This window comes from Delphinus delphis, chromosome 16 (genome assembly GCF_949987515.2).
Source record: "Delphinus delphis chromosome 16, mDelDel1.2, whole genome shotgun sequence".
NCBI lineage: Eukaryota > Metazoa > Chordata > Mammalia > Artiodactyla > Delphinidae > Delphinus > Delphinus delphis.
Genome location: NC_082698.1, coordinates 77,754,599 through 77,770,165, shown reverse-complemented (window position 1 = coordinate 77,770,165; position 15,567 = coordinate 77,754,599). Strand labels below are relative to the sequence as shown.

Below are 15,567 nucleotides of genomic sequence, written 5' to 3'. Positions count from 1 at the left end.
GACATTTCCCTCGGGGTAGTATATAACTTAGAAAACAACAACACACAAAATTGGCAGATAAGCCGCAGTGGCTGAAGTCCAAGTTAGACTCACTAGATAGGGGCTCCGGGCTGGACTCAGTCCAGCTATACTGAACCCATTTCCCCGCATTTTATTTACACCCAAAGGTGTGGCAAACAAAACACCGGGATGCCTCCAAGTCAGCTTCTCTTTTATTGCACTGTATGTACTATTTGGACTCTAACCCATGGCAGACAAGGAAGCAGACCTTGAGAAATACCTGGCACTGACCCCGCTGAGCCGGGCGACCAGGGAAGGTCACAGACGGCCCCTCTGGCCGCGTGGGCCCCTTTCAGCCATCACCGGGTCGAGGCGGGGCCTGTGCGAAGTCCACACCGGCCCTGGAGGCCGGGGACACGCGGGCCGAGGGAGCAGAAGGTCTCTCCTTCTCTCTTCCCCATTTCCCGGCCCCCCAACCCCGGCGGCGGGTCAGAGGCGGCCAGATCCACCCGGGAATTTTGGAAGCACACACTCTGCCCCCTCCCTCTCTGCTCGTCTCGCAGCAAGCCACTGGCGGTCCGAGTCCCCGAGGCCGTGCAGGGCGCCCCGCCGGGGGAGCGGCCAGCAGCGGACCAGCCACTAGCCCAGCGGAGCCGCCAGCGCGCCCCGCACGCAGACGCAAGGCCGACGGCGACGCCAGGGGCGCGCGAACCAGAAAATGGCGGCGGACTGACTCCTCTCGCTTCCCGTTCTCGCCCACGCACGCCCGGCCGGGAATCCGGACAACGCGCCGCGGCCGCAGAACAGCCTCCTACGCCGAGCGCGACGCCAGTCCCGGGGTGAGTCGGCGGGCGGTCGCGGCGGTGGGCTCGTCGGCCGAGGAGGGGATGCGGTGTTTCTGGCCCCGTGTCAGAGTCAGACGGGCGGGACCGGCTCCGGTAACCCTGTCGCGCGGGTCTTCACCGCGGAGGGTCGGGCTGGGCGGCTGGCAGTGCCCCGCGCGCTGCGACCCGGGAACGAGGGATGGTCGGGAGTCGCAGCCCTCGGGCAAACCGGCGCTGTCCCCGGAGGAAGCCCCGCTGTCGACCACCGCCTCGTCCGGTGCTGTCTTGGCTCGTGCGACCTCCTCGCCCGGGAGCGAGCGCCGCCTTCGCGCAGTGGAATCCGGGGACGTTTCTTTCTTGGTGTTTTAAATGACGGGTTCTTTAAATTTAATGACAGACCTCCGTGGCCCTCCCGGGCTCTGAACATCCTCTTTTGAGATGCAGAGTCATTTACTGCAGTGTGAAAGGGTAGGAAACGTTTGTCCTCAGAATTGCAACAGCATCGTGATGGCTTCTTGGGAAGCGAACGAAGAGTTAATAACACCAGGACCCATGCCTGTGGATGTTTCTGGGAATGATTGGTTTCACGCGGGCCTGTGGCTTAAATTGGGTCACTCTCTACTAACGATGTAAATTATGAATGTGGCTGTGGCATCTCTGTATCCTTTGTTTTTGCTCTTGTTGATGCTTCCCGAGTTTGATGGAGCAAAAGTTTTGAGGTTTTGACTAATGTGTAAGTTAATAGATGGGGTTACATTTATAAACCAAGAGGGTTGCAGGGTTTTTGTTTTCCCAGCTTTATTGGGGTATATGTGACAAATAGAAATTGTATACATTTAGCGCATAAAACTTGATGTTTTGATTACACCCACTTATTTTCTTAATAGATCTTAGATCAGACATTAGGGGGACCAAAAATAAAATTAGGCAGACCAGGCTGAGTACTCTGATTAGGGTGTCACAAGCTGAAGTTCAGGTGTTATCCAGTTTGGGCTCTATTCTCTGGGGAAGAATCAACTTCTGGGATACTTTAGTTTGTTTTCCAGGTTTGTTTCCTTCTTGCAGTTTCCGTGTATGCCCACCCGCACTCCATCGAAATGCCACCAAGAATGTGTTGAATCCTTCTCAGGCTTCAAATCTCTGATTTCTTCTGCTACTGCATCTCTCAGGCTTCTTTGTTTATTAAGCGCTCATGTAATTACATTGGGCCCACCAGTTAATCCAGGACAATCGCCCTATCTTGACATCAGCTGATGTTAATTACACCTGCAAAATCCCTCTTGTGAGCCCATCTGACATTGTTCAAAATAGAGTAATGCCTGTCAAAGGCCACTATCATGTCTCTTTGAGACACCCAAGGACTGAAAAATTACTGAAGACAAAAAGTTACAGATTCTCAGAAGAACCACATCCTATAGAAACACAGCAAGCCAGAATACAACTGTGGGCCAAAATAGATGTGAACCCACCCGCTCTTTCCTGCACTTTGCCCTTTGAAACCCGTTAAAAGACTCAGACCGCCACCCTTCAGGGCCGATGCCACTCTATGTGTCTGGCCCCTTTCCTCCCTTGGAAAGTGAATAAAAACTTTCTTTTCTTCCCTTGTTAATACTTCTGTGAATTCTTTCACAACCTGCATCTGCTCAGCTAACACCTCTTGCTGTAACTTAACCACTCAGTTTATGTTACATCCAGGGTTGGAGATGCAGTTTTTTCTTAATAGAGAAAAAGTAATACATGTGATCAATGCGTATTGCCCTTTGGTATAATGACAGAATCGGAGGAAGTAAAATGTAGGAAGCTTGAGTTTCATTTCTCTTTTGGTTCTGCTTAGTCTTCAAGTCTTCCCTGGAGCTGTTATATGTAGTACTGATGGGTACTTTTACCTTTAAAGCTTTTATCTTTTTTTTAGCCACATGGAAGTTAATATTTGAGGCATTGGATTTTTTTTTCCTTTTGACTTGTTTAATTTGGAGGAGGAAGAGCAATCCCTTCTACTAATAACAATAGATAAAACTTATAAAGCACGTACTATTCCATTGCTTTATTAATTCATTTAATCTGCAGAACAAACCTGTGAGGTGAATACTGTTATTCTCATTATACAGATGAGAAAAGTTAAATGAATATCTCAGATAGCTGTACAGGAGTATTTGCTATTATTTGATATAGTATTTTTTTTTTTTTTTTTTTTTTTTGGTGGTACGCGGGCCTATCACTGTTGTGGCCTCTTCCGTTGCGGAGCGAAAGCTCTGGACGCACAGGCTCAGTGGCCATGACTTACGGGCCCAGCCGCTCTGCGGCATGTGGGATTTTCCCGGACCGGGGCACGAACCTGTGTCCCCTGCATCGGCAGGCGGACTCTCAACCACTGCGCCACCAGGGAAGCCCTGATATAGTATTTTAATAACAAATTTTTGTTTCTGTGTTTTTTGGCTGTGCCGCCTGGCTTGCGGGATCTCTGTACCCCGACCAGGGATTGAACACAGACCACAGCAGTGAAACCACTAGGCCAACAGGGAACTCCCAGTAATAAGTATTTTTAATAAATTTTCCAAATTAGAAGTTTTCTAATGATGTAGTTTTAAAATCAATATTTCCTGTACTCATAATCCAAAATTATTTAGTAAAGTACATTAGATAAGAACTGGAGTCAGATCTTTGTTATAGCATCCTGTTATTTGGTAAATATCAGTAAAATAATTTATGTACTTAAAAATAGTTATAAGAAGGGGCTTCCCTGGTGGCGCAGTGGTTGAGAGTCCACCTGCCGATGCAGGGGACACGGGTTTGTGCTCCGGTCCGGGAAGATCCCGCATGCCGCGGAGCGGCTGGGCCCGTGAGCCATGGCCGCTGAGCCTGCGCATCCGGAGCCTGTGCTCCGCAACGGGAGAGGCCACAACAGTAAGAGGCCCGCGTACCGCAAAAAATAAAAAAAAAATTAAAAAAAAATAGTTATAAGAAAAATGGTGCTTATTTTCCTTTCCCTCTATTTTGATTTTACACAGGTCAGGTGCCTCAGTTTCAATCTGGGAATTCTTTAAATGAAACTTGTTTAAAATCTTAGACCATACCCAAAAGAGAGACCCCAGTCAACAGTAAGGTGGAAAAGAATGATGTTGTCCTTAAACAGTCTACAGAATGTCGTCTGTAACCCGGTAAGTAATTTCTATAAAACCACTTTTTGCTTATGCCAGGGTTGAGAGCAAGTCCAACTGGATAGTAATTATCCACTGCTGGGGGATAGGGGCAGAAGTAAAATTCAGTAAACATAAAGCACCTGCTATGTGGTGGGACTGCAGTGGGCCCTGACTGAAAACCAGATCCAGCCCTTGGAGCTCCACAGATGTTTAAGTTCCCTAGTCAGCCCTCCTCGGTACCCAAGGTTCTGCATCTGAGGATTCAGCCAACCGCCCATCAGGTGGTGTGTGTTTATTGAAAAAAATCTGAGTATAAGTGGATTCAAACCTGCACAGTTCAAACCTATGTTGTTCAAGGGTCAACTGTATAAGACGATAAGACGTGTTATGAACGGAGAACTTGGGAGGACAGTGGAGGGAAGGCTCAGACCATCCTAAGACATAATTTTCAGGGGAAAGTGGATTTCTTTGTCTACACATTTTAATTTTCTTTTTAAATTAGACCTGTTCACGAGAAGTTAATTTCTCAGCTTTTCCCTCTGCCTTTCAAATCCTGCTTGGTAGTTGAGCAGGGGAATGTCAAAAGCCAGTGGTGAGATGGAGAATGAGGAAAACTAATGGTCACGTCCCAGCCTCAGGCTGGTCCAGGAACCCCGAATGTAATTGCTGGAAATTTCAGTATACGTCCTGGGAAGTAATGAACTTGTTCAGTTTCATGTGGTGTGAGAATCTTTAGAAATGTCTAGTTTCCATGTGTCTGAAGCTGAATCCTGAATTTAGGTCTGAGACAAAGTTGCTGCCGTTTTTTGTTTTTTCTTGTAAACCCTTTATAGGAGATTCTTGGTAAGGCTTCAAGTAAGGCTTTAAACCAGTCTTATTAGTGTAAGTGGATTCAATTTTTTGTTATTTACTTGTAGCTGTAGCTCTTTCTTTTCCCCCTAAGGTTTACTGTCATTGTGCAGGAATGAGGCTTAGAAGAAATAGCCTTCAATCGTAGTATGTTTAAAAAGGAAGACTTGATGAATTTGAAGTCAGCTAGACATTTAAAATAATTTTGCGCATCTTAAGAGTTAAAAACATCTCAAAGTTGTAGACTGACTTTCTGCGAAGATTTAAAAAAAAAAAAAACAACGCTGCCTGCCAAGGGGGACTGAAGTAATGTTGGTGCAAGCCAGGAGGCTTGGATGGTCGGGTTAATGCCCTTCAGCTCTGCCCTTCATCACAGAGATGTCTTATTTGAATGTTATTTAGAAAATAATTTTATAGCTTAAAATTCCTGCATGTCTTGGTATTAGAGTGTAATGATGATTCCTGTAATTTCTGGGGTTAGCACCCTCGACTACAGAGTTGAAACAAAAATCAGCTGACGTTTCATTTCCTGAGGACAGGGGCCTGCAGAAGTAGTGCTGCTTTCGAGCAGCAGCTGCATTCAGGGCTCCCGGTGGCCTTGTGCTGTTCTGAGGATAGGTCGTGATAACTTTCCAAAGTAAATATTTCGTTGCATTCTGGTTACTTTGTTAGTGATCAGTTCAACAACAGGGAAGTGTTTATTGAGTTTCTGCTATACTCTTTATTAAGCCTTGTGAAGACAGGGAACTGCCATCTTTCTGTTTTTATTTCTTAATGTTTTCAAAGTTTCGGTCCACATTTATTGCCTCTTATACCGTAAAATGTTAAATTTTAGTTCGTATAACCCTGCATACTATTCATTAATATCAGTAAAAAACTTAGCTTTAGGGCACTTTTTTATTTTGAGAGCATGAAGTACAGAATGTGTCAATGATAAAGCTGAAGCCTCTTGCAAAATGATTTTTTAAATGAAATGCATAAAATCTTTTTGAATAACATAGTATGCTCTATTTACTTGTGTGATGTCGAAAGTGTAACTATTTTTTTAAAGAGTGTAACTATTGTAACAATATATTCCAAAAACAAGCTGGATTACTTTGAGGATGTTGAATAGCATTCACAATGACTTTGTTTTAGTTTGGTTTGGGGCAGCTGCCAACCAGGTAAAACAGTGTTATTAAAATTAATTCAATAAAAATGACTTAAAATATATTTTAAAAATTGTGGTAGACAAATTCTGTCCATATAGATATATATATATTTTTTTGTGGTACGCGGGCCTCTCACTGTTGTGGCCTCTCCTGTTGCGGAGCACAGGCTCCGGACACGCAGGCTCAGCGGCCATGGCTCATGGGCCCAGCCGCTCCGCGGCATGTGGGATCCTCCCAGACCGGGGCATGAACCCATGTCCCCTGCATCGGCAGGCAGACTCTCAACCACTGCGCCACCAGGGAAGCCCTCTGTCCATATTAACTCTTGGAAAAGATAAATTGTATAACTGGCCTGTGTAATTTTTTCCTACTTAGTATATTTCATTGACTAGTTCAGTTGATAGAATTCCAAGACTTAAAAAAGTCCGGCTCACTTTTCTTTTCCTTTTTTTAAAAAAATTAATTTATTTTATTTTATTTTTGGCTGCGTTGGGTCTTTGTTGCTGCACGTGGGCTTTCTCCAGTTGTGGCAAGCGAGGGCTACTCTTCGTTGCAGAGCACGGGCTTCTCATTGTGGTGGCTTCTCTTGTTGAGGAGCACGGGCTCTAGGTGCATGGGCTTCAGTAGTTGTGACACGCGGGCTCAGTAGTTGTGGCTCATGGGCTCTAGAGCACAGGCTCAGTAGTTGTGGTGCACAGGGTTAGTTGCTCCGCGGCATGTGGGATCTTCCTGGACCAGGGCTCGAACCTGTGTCCCCTGCATTGGCAGGTGGATTCTTAACCACTGCACCACCAGAGGAGCCCGGCTCAGTTTTCTTTCCGCTCAAATTGAGTGAATAATTTGGAAGACGGTATCTTCATACCAGAAATGCTCTCAGTGAAATCTCTTGTTTGGCAACTCAGTATCTGCTTAAATATTTTATTATTGCTGTTTATAGAGTTAAAACGTGATTAAGTGTTAGTTGAGAAGTTATTTAGAAATTAAACCGATTGGTTGTCACTCCTAATTAACAAACCACTTATTAACATTAATCCCACCTGGCCCTGAAAAGCTCATCTGTTCCAATTTCCTTCAGAACCTTACTTCCACACTGATCCTTTTTTCCTTAGTATTCTAAGTACTTCCGTTTCTACCTTGCAATTTAACCTTACAAAACAAAACAATAAAATCTTTTCTTTTTAACCTCTGAAGGTCCTTCCCCGTCTTTGTTCCCTTGTTCTTCTTTTGCTGACTTACCTTTTTTGTTTTTTTAATATTTTATTTATTTTTTATTTTTAATTTTGGCTGTGTTGGGTCTTAGTTGCAGCACGCGGGATCTTTCGTTGTGGTGCGCGGGCTTCTCTCTAGTTGTGACTAGAGTTGTGTGGGTTTTCTTTCTCTAGTTGTGGGGCGCAGGCTCCAGAGCGTGTGGGCCTTGTAGTTTGTGGCACTCGGGCTTAGTTGCCCCACGGCACGTGGGACCTTAGCTCCCCCACCAGGGATCGAACCCGCGTGCCCTGCCTCAGGAGCCGGATTCTTTACCACTGGACCACCAGGGAAGTCCCTGACCTCCATCTTGAGAGAGTCGATTTCTGCTGCCTTAATTTCCTCACCATGGCTCTGCCCTCTGATTTTTTTTTCCTGAATCCTAATTCTTTTTTTTTATTCTAATTTTATATTGGAGTACGGTTGATTTACAATGTTCTTTTAGTTTTAGGTATACAGCACAGTGAATCAGTTTTACATATACACATATCTATTCTTTTTCAGATTCTTTTCCCACATAGGTTATTACAGAATATTGAGTAGAGTTCCCTGTGCTCTACAGTAGGTCCTTGTTGATTATCTATTTTATATATAATAGTGTGTATCTATTAATCCCAAGCGCCTAATTTATCCCTCCCTGCCCTCTGATTTTTTACTCTTAATTTCTTTATCAATCTTGTCTTCAGTGTCTGTCTTTATTTCTCTGATGTCTTTACTGACCAGAATATGAATACAGTTTGCATACAGTCTGCGTACAGTTCTGCCCTCTCACCCAGGGTGAATCTCCAGCCCTCTTAGATGCCCTGCCAGCCCTTGAAGACTGTGAGTTCAAAATGAAACTCCCATCGTCCTTCCCAAACCAGCTTCCGTTTTGTGGTTTTCCATTTCGCTCAGTGTCCTTACACGCTGTCAAGCCCCTAACAGTTTGAAGATAATCTGTCTTTAAAATTTTAAATTCATTGATGTCATCAAACTCAGTGGCTTTTCCTTTTTTATTATTATTTTAAAAGTATAAAGAAAATATGTGTAAATCATTTTTAAAAATTCAAGCAGTATTTAAGGGTTTCATTAAAACATGAATTTTGGGCTTCCCTGGTGGCGCAGTGGTTAAGAATCCGCCTGCCAATGCAGGGGACACAGGTTCAAGCCCTGGTCTGGGAAGATCCCACATGCTGCGGAGCAGCTAAGCCCATACGCCACAACTACTGAGCCTGTGCTCTAGAGCCCGTGTGCCACAGCTACTGAAGCCCATGTGCCTAGAGCCCGTGCTCTGCAACAAGAGAAGCCATCACAATGAGAAGACCGTGCACTGCAACTAAGAGTAGCCCCTGCTCACTGCAACTAGAGAAAGCCCGTGCACAGCAACAAAAGACGCAACACAGCCTAAATAAATAAATAAATAATTAAATAAATAAATTTATTTAAAAAAAAAAAACATGAATTTTCCTTCTACCTGGTGCTCAGTTGCCCTCCCTAAAGGCAATCATTTCCTCCCAGATTTTTGTATATCCTTCCTGAGAATATGTGTGTTGTGTGTGCATGTGTTGTGTGTGTCACCTTTTGTATACCCTGTTTCTTTACATGCATGTATCATACCATATAAACTGCTATACCTTGCTTTTTTTCATTTAACACATTTTGCAGATACCAGCATGTTTAGAGTTTACTCACTTATTTTTAATGGCTGCATAATTTGTCCACTGTATGGAGGTACTGTAACTTATTTAACCAGTCCCCTGTTAAAGAGCTATTTCCTTTCATGATTGTATCCAGTGCTGTGCTGTACATCCTTGTAGATGCATCTTTCTGCACATGTGCTAGTATTTTACAGGATAAATCGGTAGAAGTGGAATCACTGGATCAGAGGGTATGATATCCATTTTAGTATCATTTGGGGGGCAGCTGGGGGGATCTTCCTTATTTTTCCATGTTAAAGACATTGACAGTCCTCCCGTTTTTGAAATCAACTTCCTTGATACACCTGCCCTCTCTGATAGATCCTTCTCTCTTCTTTCTCTTCTCACCCCCTGCATCGAGGTCTCCCACACACCCTCAGTTTTGATGCTTCACCAGCATAGAGTCATACCCATGGGTATGATATATCCCAGTGAAAGGATGTAAAGCAAAATCACAAAGGGAAAAGGCACGTGGGGCGAAGTCCAGGGGGAAACAGCGCAGGATTTCAAGGGTATTCGGCCAGTGGAGTCACACACGATGGACTTAATCTCCCAGCAACTAGTTGTGACAGCACGTGTGAAATGTTCTTTACCAGGGAAGCTCATTAGGGACTCACTGCCCAGGGTTTTTATTGAGGGCTTGATGCGTAGATAGCGTCTGCCTAGCACATACCCAAACTCCAGACTCTAAACAGGAAAGCAGGTTTTTAGCATAAACCATAGTGTTTGCACAAACAGTTTAGGTGGGTAACCCACCCTTCTCACCTAGGGTGGTGGGTGCTCTCTCCAAATCCAAGTTCCTAGACAGCAGCTATGGGCCAGCCTTGGACGGAGGCCTTTCAAAGATAGCAGCCAGGTGTGCTGTGTTAACTCTTTCTGCACACCCCCTAATCTGACAGCCTTTGAGGCTTTGCTCCTGACTTTTCCTCTCTCTCAGTTTATCTAGTAGCTCTCATTGTACTTAGTAATCATCTCTACTCTGACTTCTGAGTCTTGGCCATTCACTTAATGTTGGTCCTGAGTGTTCCGCTCCTTTCAGTATGTTCCCTCTTAGATGTCCTGCCAACCCTTTACACTAAAAGTATTCCAAGCCAAACTCAGCATCTTCCCTCTGAAATCTTTCTTCCCCAGTGTTACCATTGTAGGTGGTGGCCCGGGATAGACAGCTTCCTTTGAAATAGCTCGTGTTTATCTCCTGCCTCCCCTTCCCCCTCAGTGTCTGCCGCCATCAGCCTGGATTATGTCCTTATCTCCTTGTGCTAGGCTTCCCGGAAGGAGTCAGTCTCACAAATAATCCCCTGCCCTCCAGTGAATTTTACCCCCACTGGATTGTTGTTCCCAACCCCCGCTTTCCTTATGTCCTTCCAAAATCTGACCCTAACTCTGTCTGTCTTTAATTGCTCCCTTACTATTTACTGGCTCCCAGATACGTTTTGTCTTTTCCTGCCTCTCTGCTTTTGTAAACGGACATTTCTACCTGAACTGGCTTCCTTCTCCTCTCTGCCTAACCATATTCTTCCCAGCTCAAATCATACCTTGTTATAAACTTTGGCCACCTCAGTTATTATTTTTTATACATTTTTCTGAAGCATTTATTCGACACTTACTGCCCCATTTCTGTGGATGTTGAATTGGTCAGGGTTTGTGGTTGTAAACATGGAAGCCAACCCCTAATTTAAGCAGAAAAGAAATTTATTAAGTGATATCTATCAGCAGGCAGGACTGAAGAACCAGGCTTGTCAACTACAGCATCACAGACAACAGCCAAAATCAGGCTGCAGGGCTGTTCTAAGAGACGTCTGTCGCCACCACTGAACAAACGTACTTCTTGCACTGGCGACACCACCGGTGCCACTGCTGCCTCTGACCCTAGATGTAGCTGCTGCCCCCTGGCCAGAGTGAATACTGCATGATTCTGGCTGCTGCTTGTCACGAGTCCTAACTCAGAGTCTGAGCTGGGGGTACTGATGGACAGATTTTCATCGTATGCTCTCGCCACAGTTCAGATGAGGTCTCATGTTTATAAGGTAGAGGATTTTCCACCTGTGGAAGGAGATTCCAATTTGAACCGCTAAACAGTGTCACATTTCCTCTCTAATCTTTCCATAGGTATCTGACTTCTTCCCAACTGTATCAGCTCCTCCCGGATGGACGGGACTCATACTTCTTTCCAGCTGCAGGCTACCTTAACATGACCCTGGTGTAGAGCAGACATTTAATGAATGACATAAAAAAGGCAAAGCAATATGAATCAGCTAGGATGTTTGGGCAGGTAACACCAAACCTAACTAGGGCTTAAGCTTATGGTATTGTCTCTAGTGTGTTCAGATCTGTACTTTATTGTTTTACATCAATTATTTTTGAAACAACAAAGCCTCAAAGCTTGGAGTTGCCTAGAAAACCACCCTTCTCCCTTTCCTCAGGAGCAATGTTTGTGAGTAAGTGAGCGGGCTGTTGGGCATTTGTTTCCTTCACATGGTCCAAAAAAGTTGAGTATTGTTGATATAAGTTAGGGTACTTTCCTAAGTAGACAGCGTTAATATGGACAACTGAAACAGCAAATGGCCCAAGTTTGCAGCGCAGTTGTTTCTCAGACTGGAACAACTCATTAACAGTTGTAACAATCTATTAGCAGTGATGGGAATAGATGGTTGGTCTCAAAAAGCTCTTTGCACTTTGCTGTACAGCAGACATGGGGACAGCATTGTAAATCAACTATACTTAAATTAAAAAGAAAAACTCTCACCCTAAAGTTAAATATATAATAAAAAAAATCTGTGGTTATAAACATTATAAGTACTTACTATATAAATCTGGAAAATATACAACTATATGAAGAAGAAAATTAAAATGTCATCCCTCAAGAAAAGTGCTGTAATATTTTTGGCTTATCTCTTTTTTTTTAACATCTTTATTGGAGTATAATTGCCTTACAATGGTGTTAGTTTCTGCTTTTTAACAAAGTGAATCAGCTATACATATGTTCCCATATCTCTCCTTCTTGCGTCTCCCTCCCTCCCACCCTCCCTATCCCACCCCTCTAGGTGGTCACAAAGCACCGAGCTGATCTCCGTATGCTATGCGGCTGCCTCCCACTAGCTATTTATTTTACGTTTTGTAGTGTATATGTGTCCATGACACTCTCTCACTTTGTCACAGCTTACCCTTCCCCCTCCCCATATCCTCAAGTCCATGCTCTAGTAGGTCTGTGTCTTTATTCCCGTCTTGCCCCTAGGTTCTTCATGACCTTTTTTTTTTTTCTTAGATTCCATATATATGTGTTACCATATGGTATTTGTTTTTCTCTTTCTGACTTACTTCACTCTGTATGACAGACTCTAGGTCCATCCACCTCACTACAAATAACTCAATTTCGTTTCCTTTTATGGCTGAGTAATACTCCATTGTATATATGTGCCACATCTTCTTTATCCATTCATCTCTTGATGGACACTTAGGTTGCTTCCATGTCCTGGCGATTGTAAATAGAGCTGCAGTGAACATTTTGGTACATGACTTCTTGAATTATGGTTTTCTCAGGCCCAGTAGTGGGATTGCTGGGTCGTATGGTAGTTCTATTTTTAGTTTTTTAAGGAACCTCCATACTGTTCTCCATAGTGGCTGTATCAATTTACATTCCCACCAACAGTGCAAGAGTGTTCCCTTTTCTGCACACCCTCTCCAGCATTTATTTTTTCTAGATTTTTGGATGATGGCCATTCTGACCAGTGTGAGATGATATCTCATTCTAGTTTTGATTTGCATTTCTCTAATGATTAATGATGTTGAGCATTCTTTCATGTGTTTGTTGGCAGTCTGTATATCTTCTTTGGAGAAATGTCTATTTAGGTCTTCTGCCCATTTTTGGATTGGGTTGTTTGTTTTTTTGATATTGAGCTGCATGAGCTGCTTGTAAATTTTGAAGATTAATCCTTTGTCAGTTGCTTCATTTGCAAATATTTTCTCCCATTCTGATGGCTCTTTTGGTCTTGTTTATGGTTTCCTTTGCTGTGCAAAAGCTTTTAAGTTTCATTAGGTCCCATTTGTTTATTTTTGTTTTTATTTCCATTTCTCTAGGAGGTGGGTCAAAAAGGATCTTGCTGTGATTTATATCATAGAGTGTTCTGCCTATGTTTTCCTCTAAGAGTTTGATAGTGTCTGGCCTTACATTTAGGTCTTTAATCCATTTTGAGTTTATTTTTGTGTATGGTGTTATAGAGTGTTCTAATCTCATACTTTTACATGTACCTGTCCGGTTTTCCCAGCATCACTTATTGAAGAGGCTGTCTTTTCTCTACTGTATATTCTTGCCTCCTTTATCAAAGATAAGGTGACCATATGTGCGTGGGTTTATCTCTGGGCTTTCTGTTCTGTTCCATTGATCTATATTTCTGTTTTTGTGCCAGTACCATACCGTCTTGATTACTGTAGCTTTGTAGTATAGTCTGAAGTCAGGGAGCCTGATTCCTCCAGCTCCATTTTTTGTTCTCCAGATTGCTTTGGCTATTCAGGGTCTTTTGTGTTTCCATACAAATGGTGAAATTTTTTGTTCCAGTTCTGTGAAAAATGCCAGTGGTAGTTTGATAGGGATTGCATTAAATCTGTAGATTGCTTTGGGTAGTATAGTCATTTTCACAATGTTGATTCTTCCAATCCAAGAACATGGTATCTCTCTCCATCTATTTGTATCACCTTTAATTTCTTTCATCAGTGTCTTATAATTTTCTGCATACAGGTCTTTTGTCTCCCTAGGTAGGTTTATTCCTAGATATTTTATTCTTTTTGTTGCAGTAGTAAATGGGAGTGTTTTCTTAATTTCACTTTCAGAGTTTTCATCATTCGTGTATAGGAATGCCAGAGATTTATGTGCATTAATTTTGAATCCTGCTACTTTACTGAGTTCATTGATTAGCTCTAGTAGTTTTCTGGTAGCATCTTTAGGATTCTTTATGTATAGTATCATGTCATCTGCAAACAGTGACAGCTTTACTTTTTCTTTTCCAATTTGCATTCCTTTTATTTCTTTTTCTTCTCTGATTGCTGTGGCTAAAACTTCCAAAACTATGTTGAATAATAGTGGTGCGAGTGGGCAACCTTGTCTTGTTCCTGATCTTAGTGGAAATGGTTTCAGTTTTTCACCATTGAGGATGATGTTAGCTGTGGGTTTGTCATATATGACCTTTATTATGTTGAGGAAAGTTCCCTCTATGCCTACTTTCTGCAGGGTTTTTATCATAAATGGGTGTTGAATTTTGTTGAAAGCTTTCTCTGCATCGATGGAGATGATCATATGGTTTTTCTTCTCCAGTTTGTTAATATGGTGTATCACATTGATTGATTTGCATATATTGAAGAATCCTTGCATTCCTGGAATAAACCCCACTTGATCATGGTGTGTGATACTTTTAATGTACTGTTGGATTCTGTTTGCTAGTATTTTGTTGAGGATTTTTGCATCTATGTTCATCAGTGATATTGGCCTGCAGTTTTCTTTCTTTGTGACATCTTTGTCTGGTTTTGGTATCAGGGTGATGGTGGCCTTGTAGAATGAGTTTGGGAGTGTTCCTCCCTCTGCTATATTTTGGAAGAGTTTGAGAAGGATAGGTGTTAGCTCTTCTCTAAATGGTTGATAGAATTCGCCTGTGAAGCCATCTGGTCCTGGGCTTTTGTTTGTTGGAAGATTTTTTTTTTTTTTTTTTTTGCGGTATGCGGGCCTCTCACTGTTGTGGCCTCTCCTGTTGCAGAGCACAGGCTCCAGACGCGCAGGCTCAGTGGCCATGGCTCACGGGCCCAGCCGCTCTGCGGCACGTGGGATCTTCCTGGACCGGGGCACGAACCTGTGTTCCCTGCATCGGCAGGCTGACTCTCAACCACTGCACCACCAGGGAAGTCCATGTTTGTTGGAAGATTTTTAATCACAGTTTCAATTTCAGTGCTTGTGATTGGTCTGTTCATATTTTCTATTTCTTCCTGGTTCAGGCTCGGCAGGTTGTGCATTTCTAAGAATTTGTCCATTTCTTCCTGGTTGTATCCTACTGTCCATTTTATTGGCATACAGTTGCTTGTAGTAATCTCTCATGATCCTTTTCATTTCTGCAGTGTCAGTTGTTACTTCTTTTTCATTTCTAATTCTGTTGATTTGAGTCTTCTCCCTTTTTTTCTTGATGAGTCTGGCTAATGGTTTATCAATTTTGTTTATCTTCTCAAAGAACCAGCTTTTAGTTTTATTGATCTTTGCTATCGTTTCCTTCATTTCTTTTTCATTTATTTCTGATCTGATCTTTATGATTTCTTTCCTTCTGCTAACTTTGGGAGTTTTTTTTTCTTTTTTCTCTAATTGCTTTAGATGCAAGGTTAGGTTGTTTATTTGAGATGTTTCCTGTTTCTTAAGGTAGGATTGTATCACTGTAAACTTCCCTCTTAGAAATGCTTTTGCTGCATCCCATAGGTTTTGGGTCGTCGTGTCTCCATTGTCATTTGTTTCTAGGTATTTTTTGATTTCCTCTTTGATTTCTTCAGTGATCACTTCGTTATTAAGTAGTGTATTGTTTAGCCTCCATGTGTTTGTATTTTTTACAGATCTTTTCCTGTAATTGATATCTAGTTTCATAGCGTTGTGTTCGGAAAAGATACTTGATATGATTTCAATTTTCTTAATTTTACCAGGGCTTGATTTGTGACC

General features: G+C 42.8%; 1 protein-coding gene across 4 annotated transcripts in view; it reads left to right on the top strand.

The window, feature by feature from the left end:
* Positions 1 to 372: 372 nt before the first annotated feature.
* Positions 373 to 15,567, top strand: part of LGALS8 (galectin 8) — a 31,403-nt gene continuing 16,208 nt past the window's right edge. Inside the window, exons 1-2 of one of the 4 annotated variants that reach the window (XM_060035016.2) lie at positions 373 to 839; positions 3,833 to 3,982. In XM_060035016.2, the coding sequence (XP_059890999.1) occupies positions 3,938 to 3,982 (45 nt within the window). In that variant the 5' untranslated portion in view covers positions 373 to 839; positions 3,833 to 3,937. Of the gene's footprint in view, positions 840 to 864; positions 939 to 3,832; positions 3,983 to 10,103; positions 11,158 to 15,567 lie in introns of those variants that run through there. The other 3 variants (XM_060035014.2, XM_060035015.1, XM_060035017.1) reach the window with 3 other exon arrangements.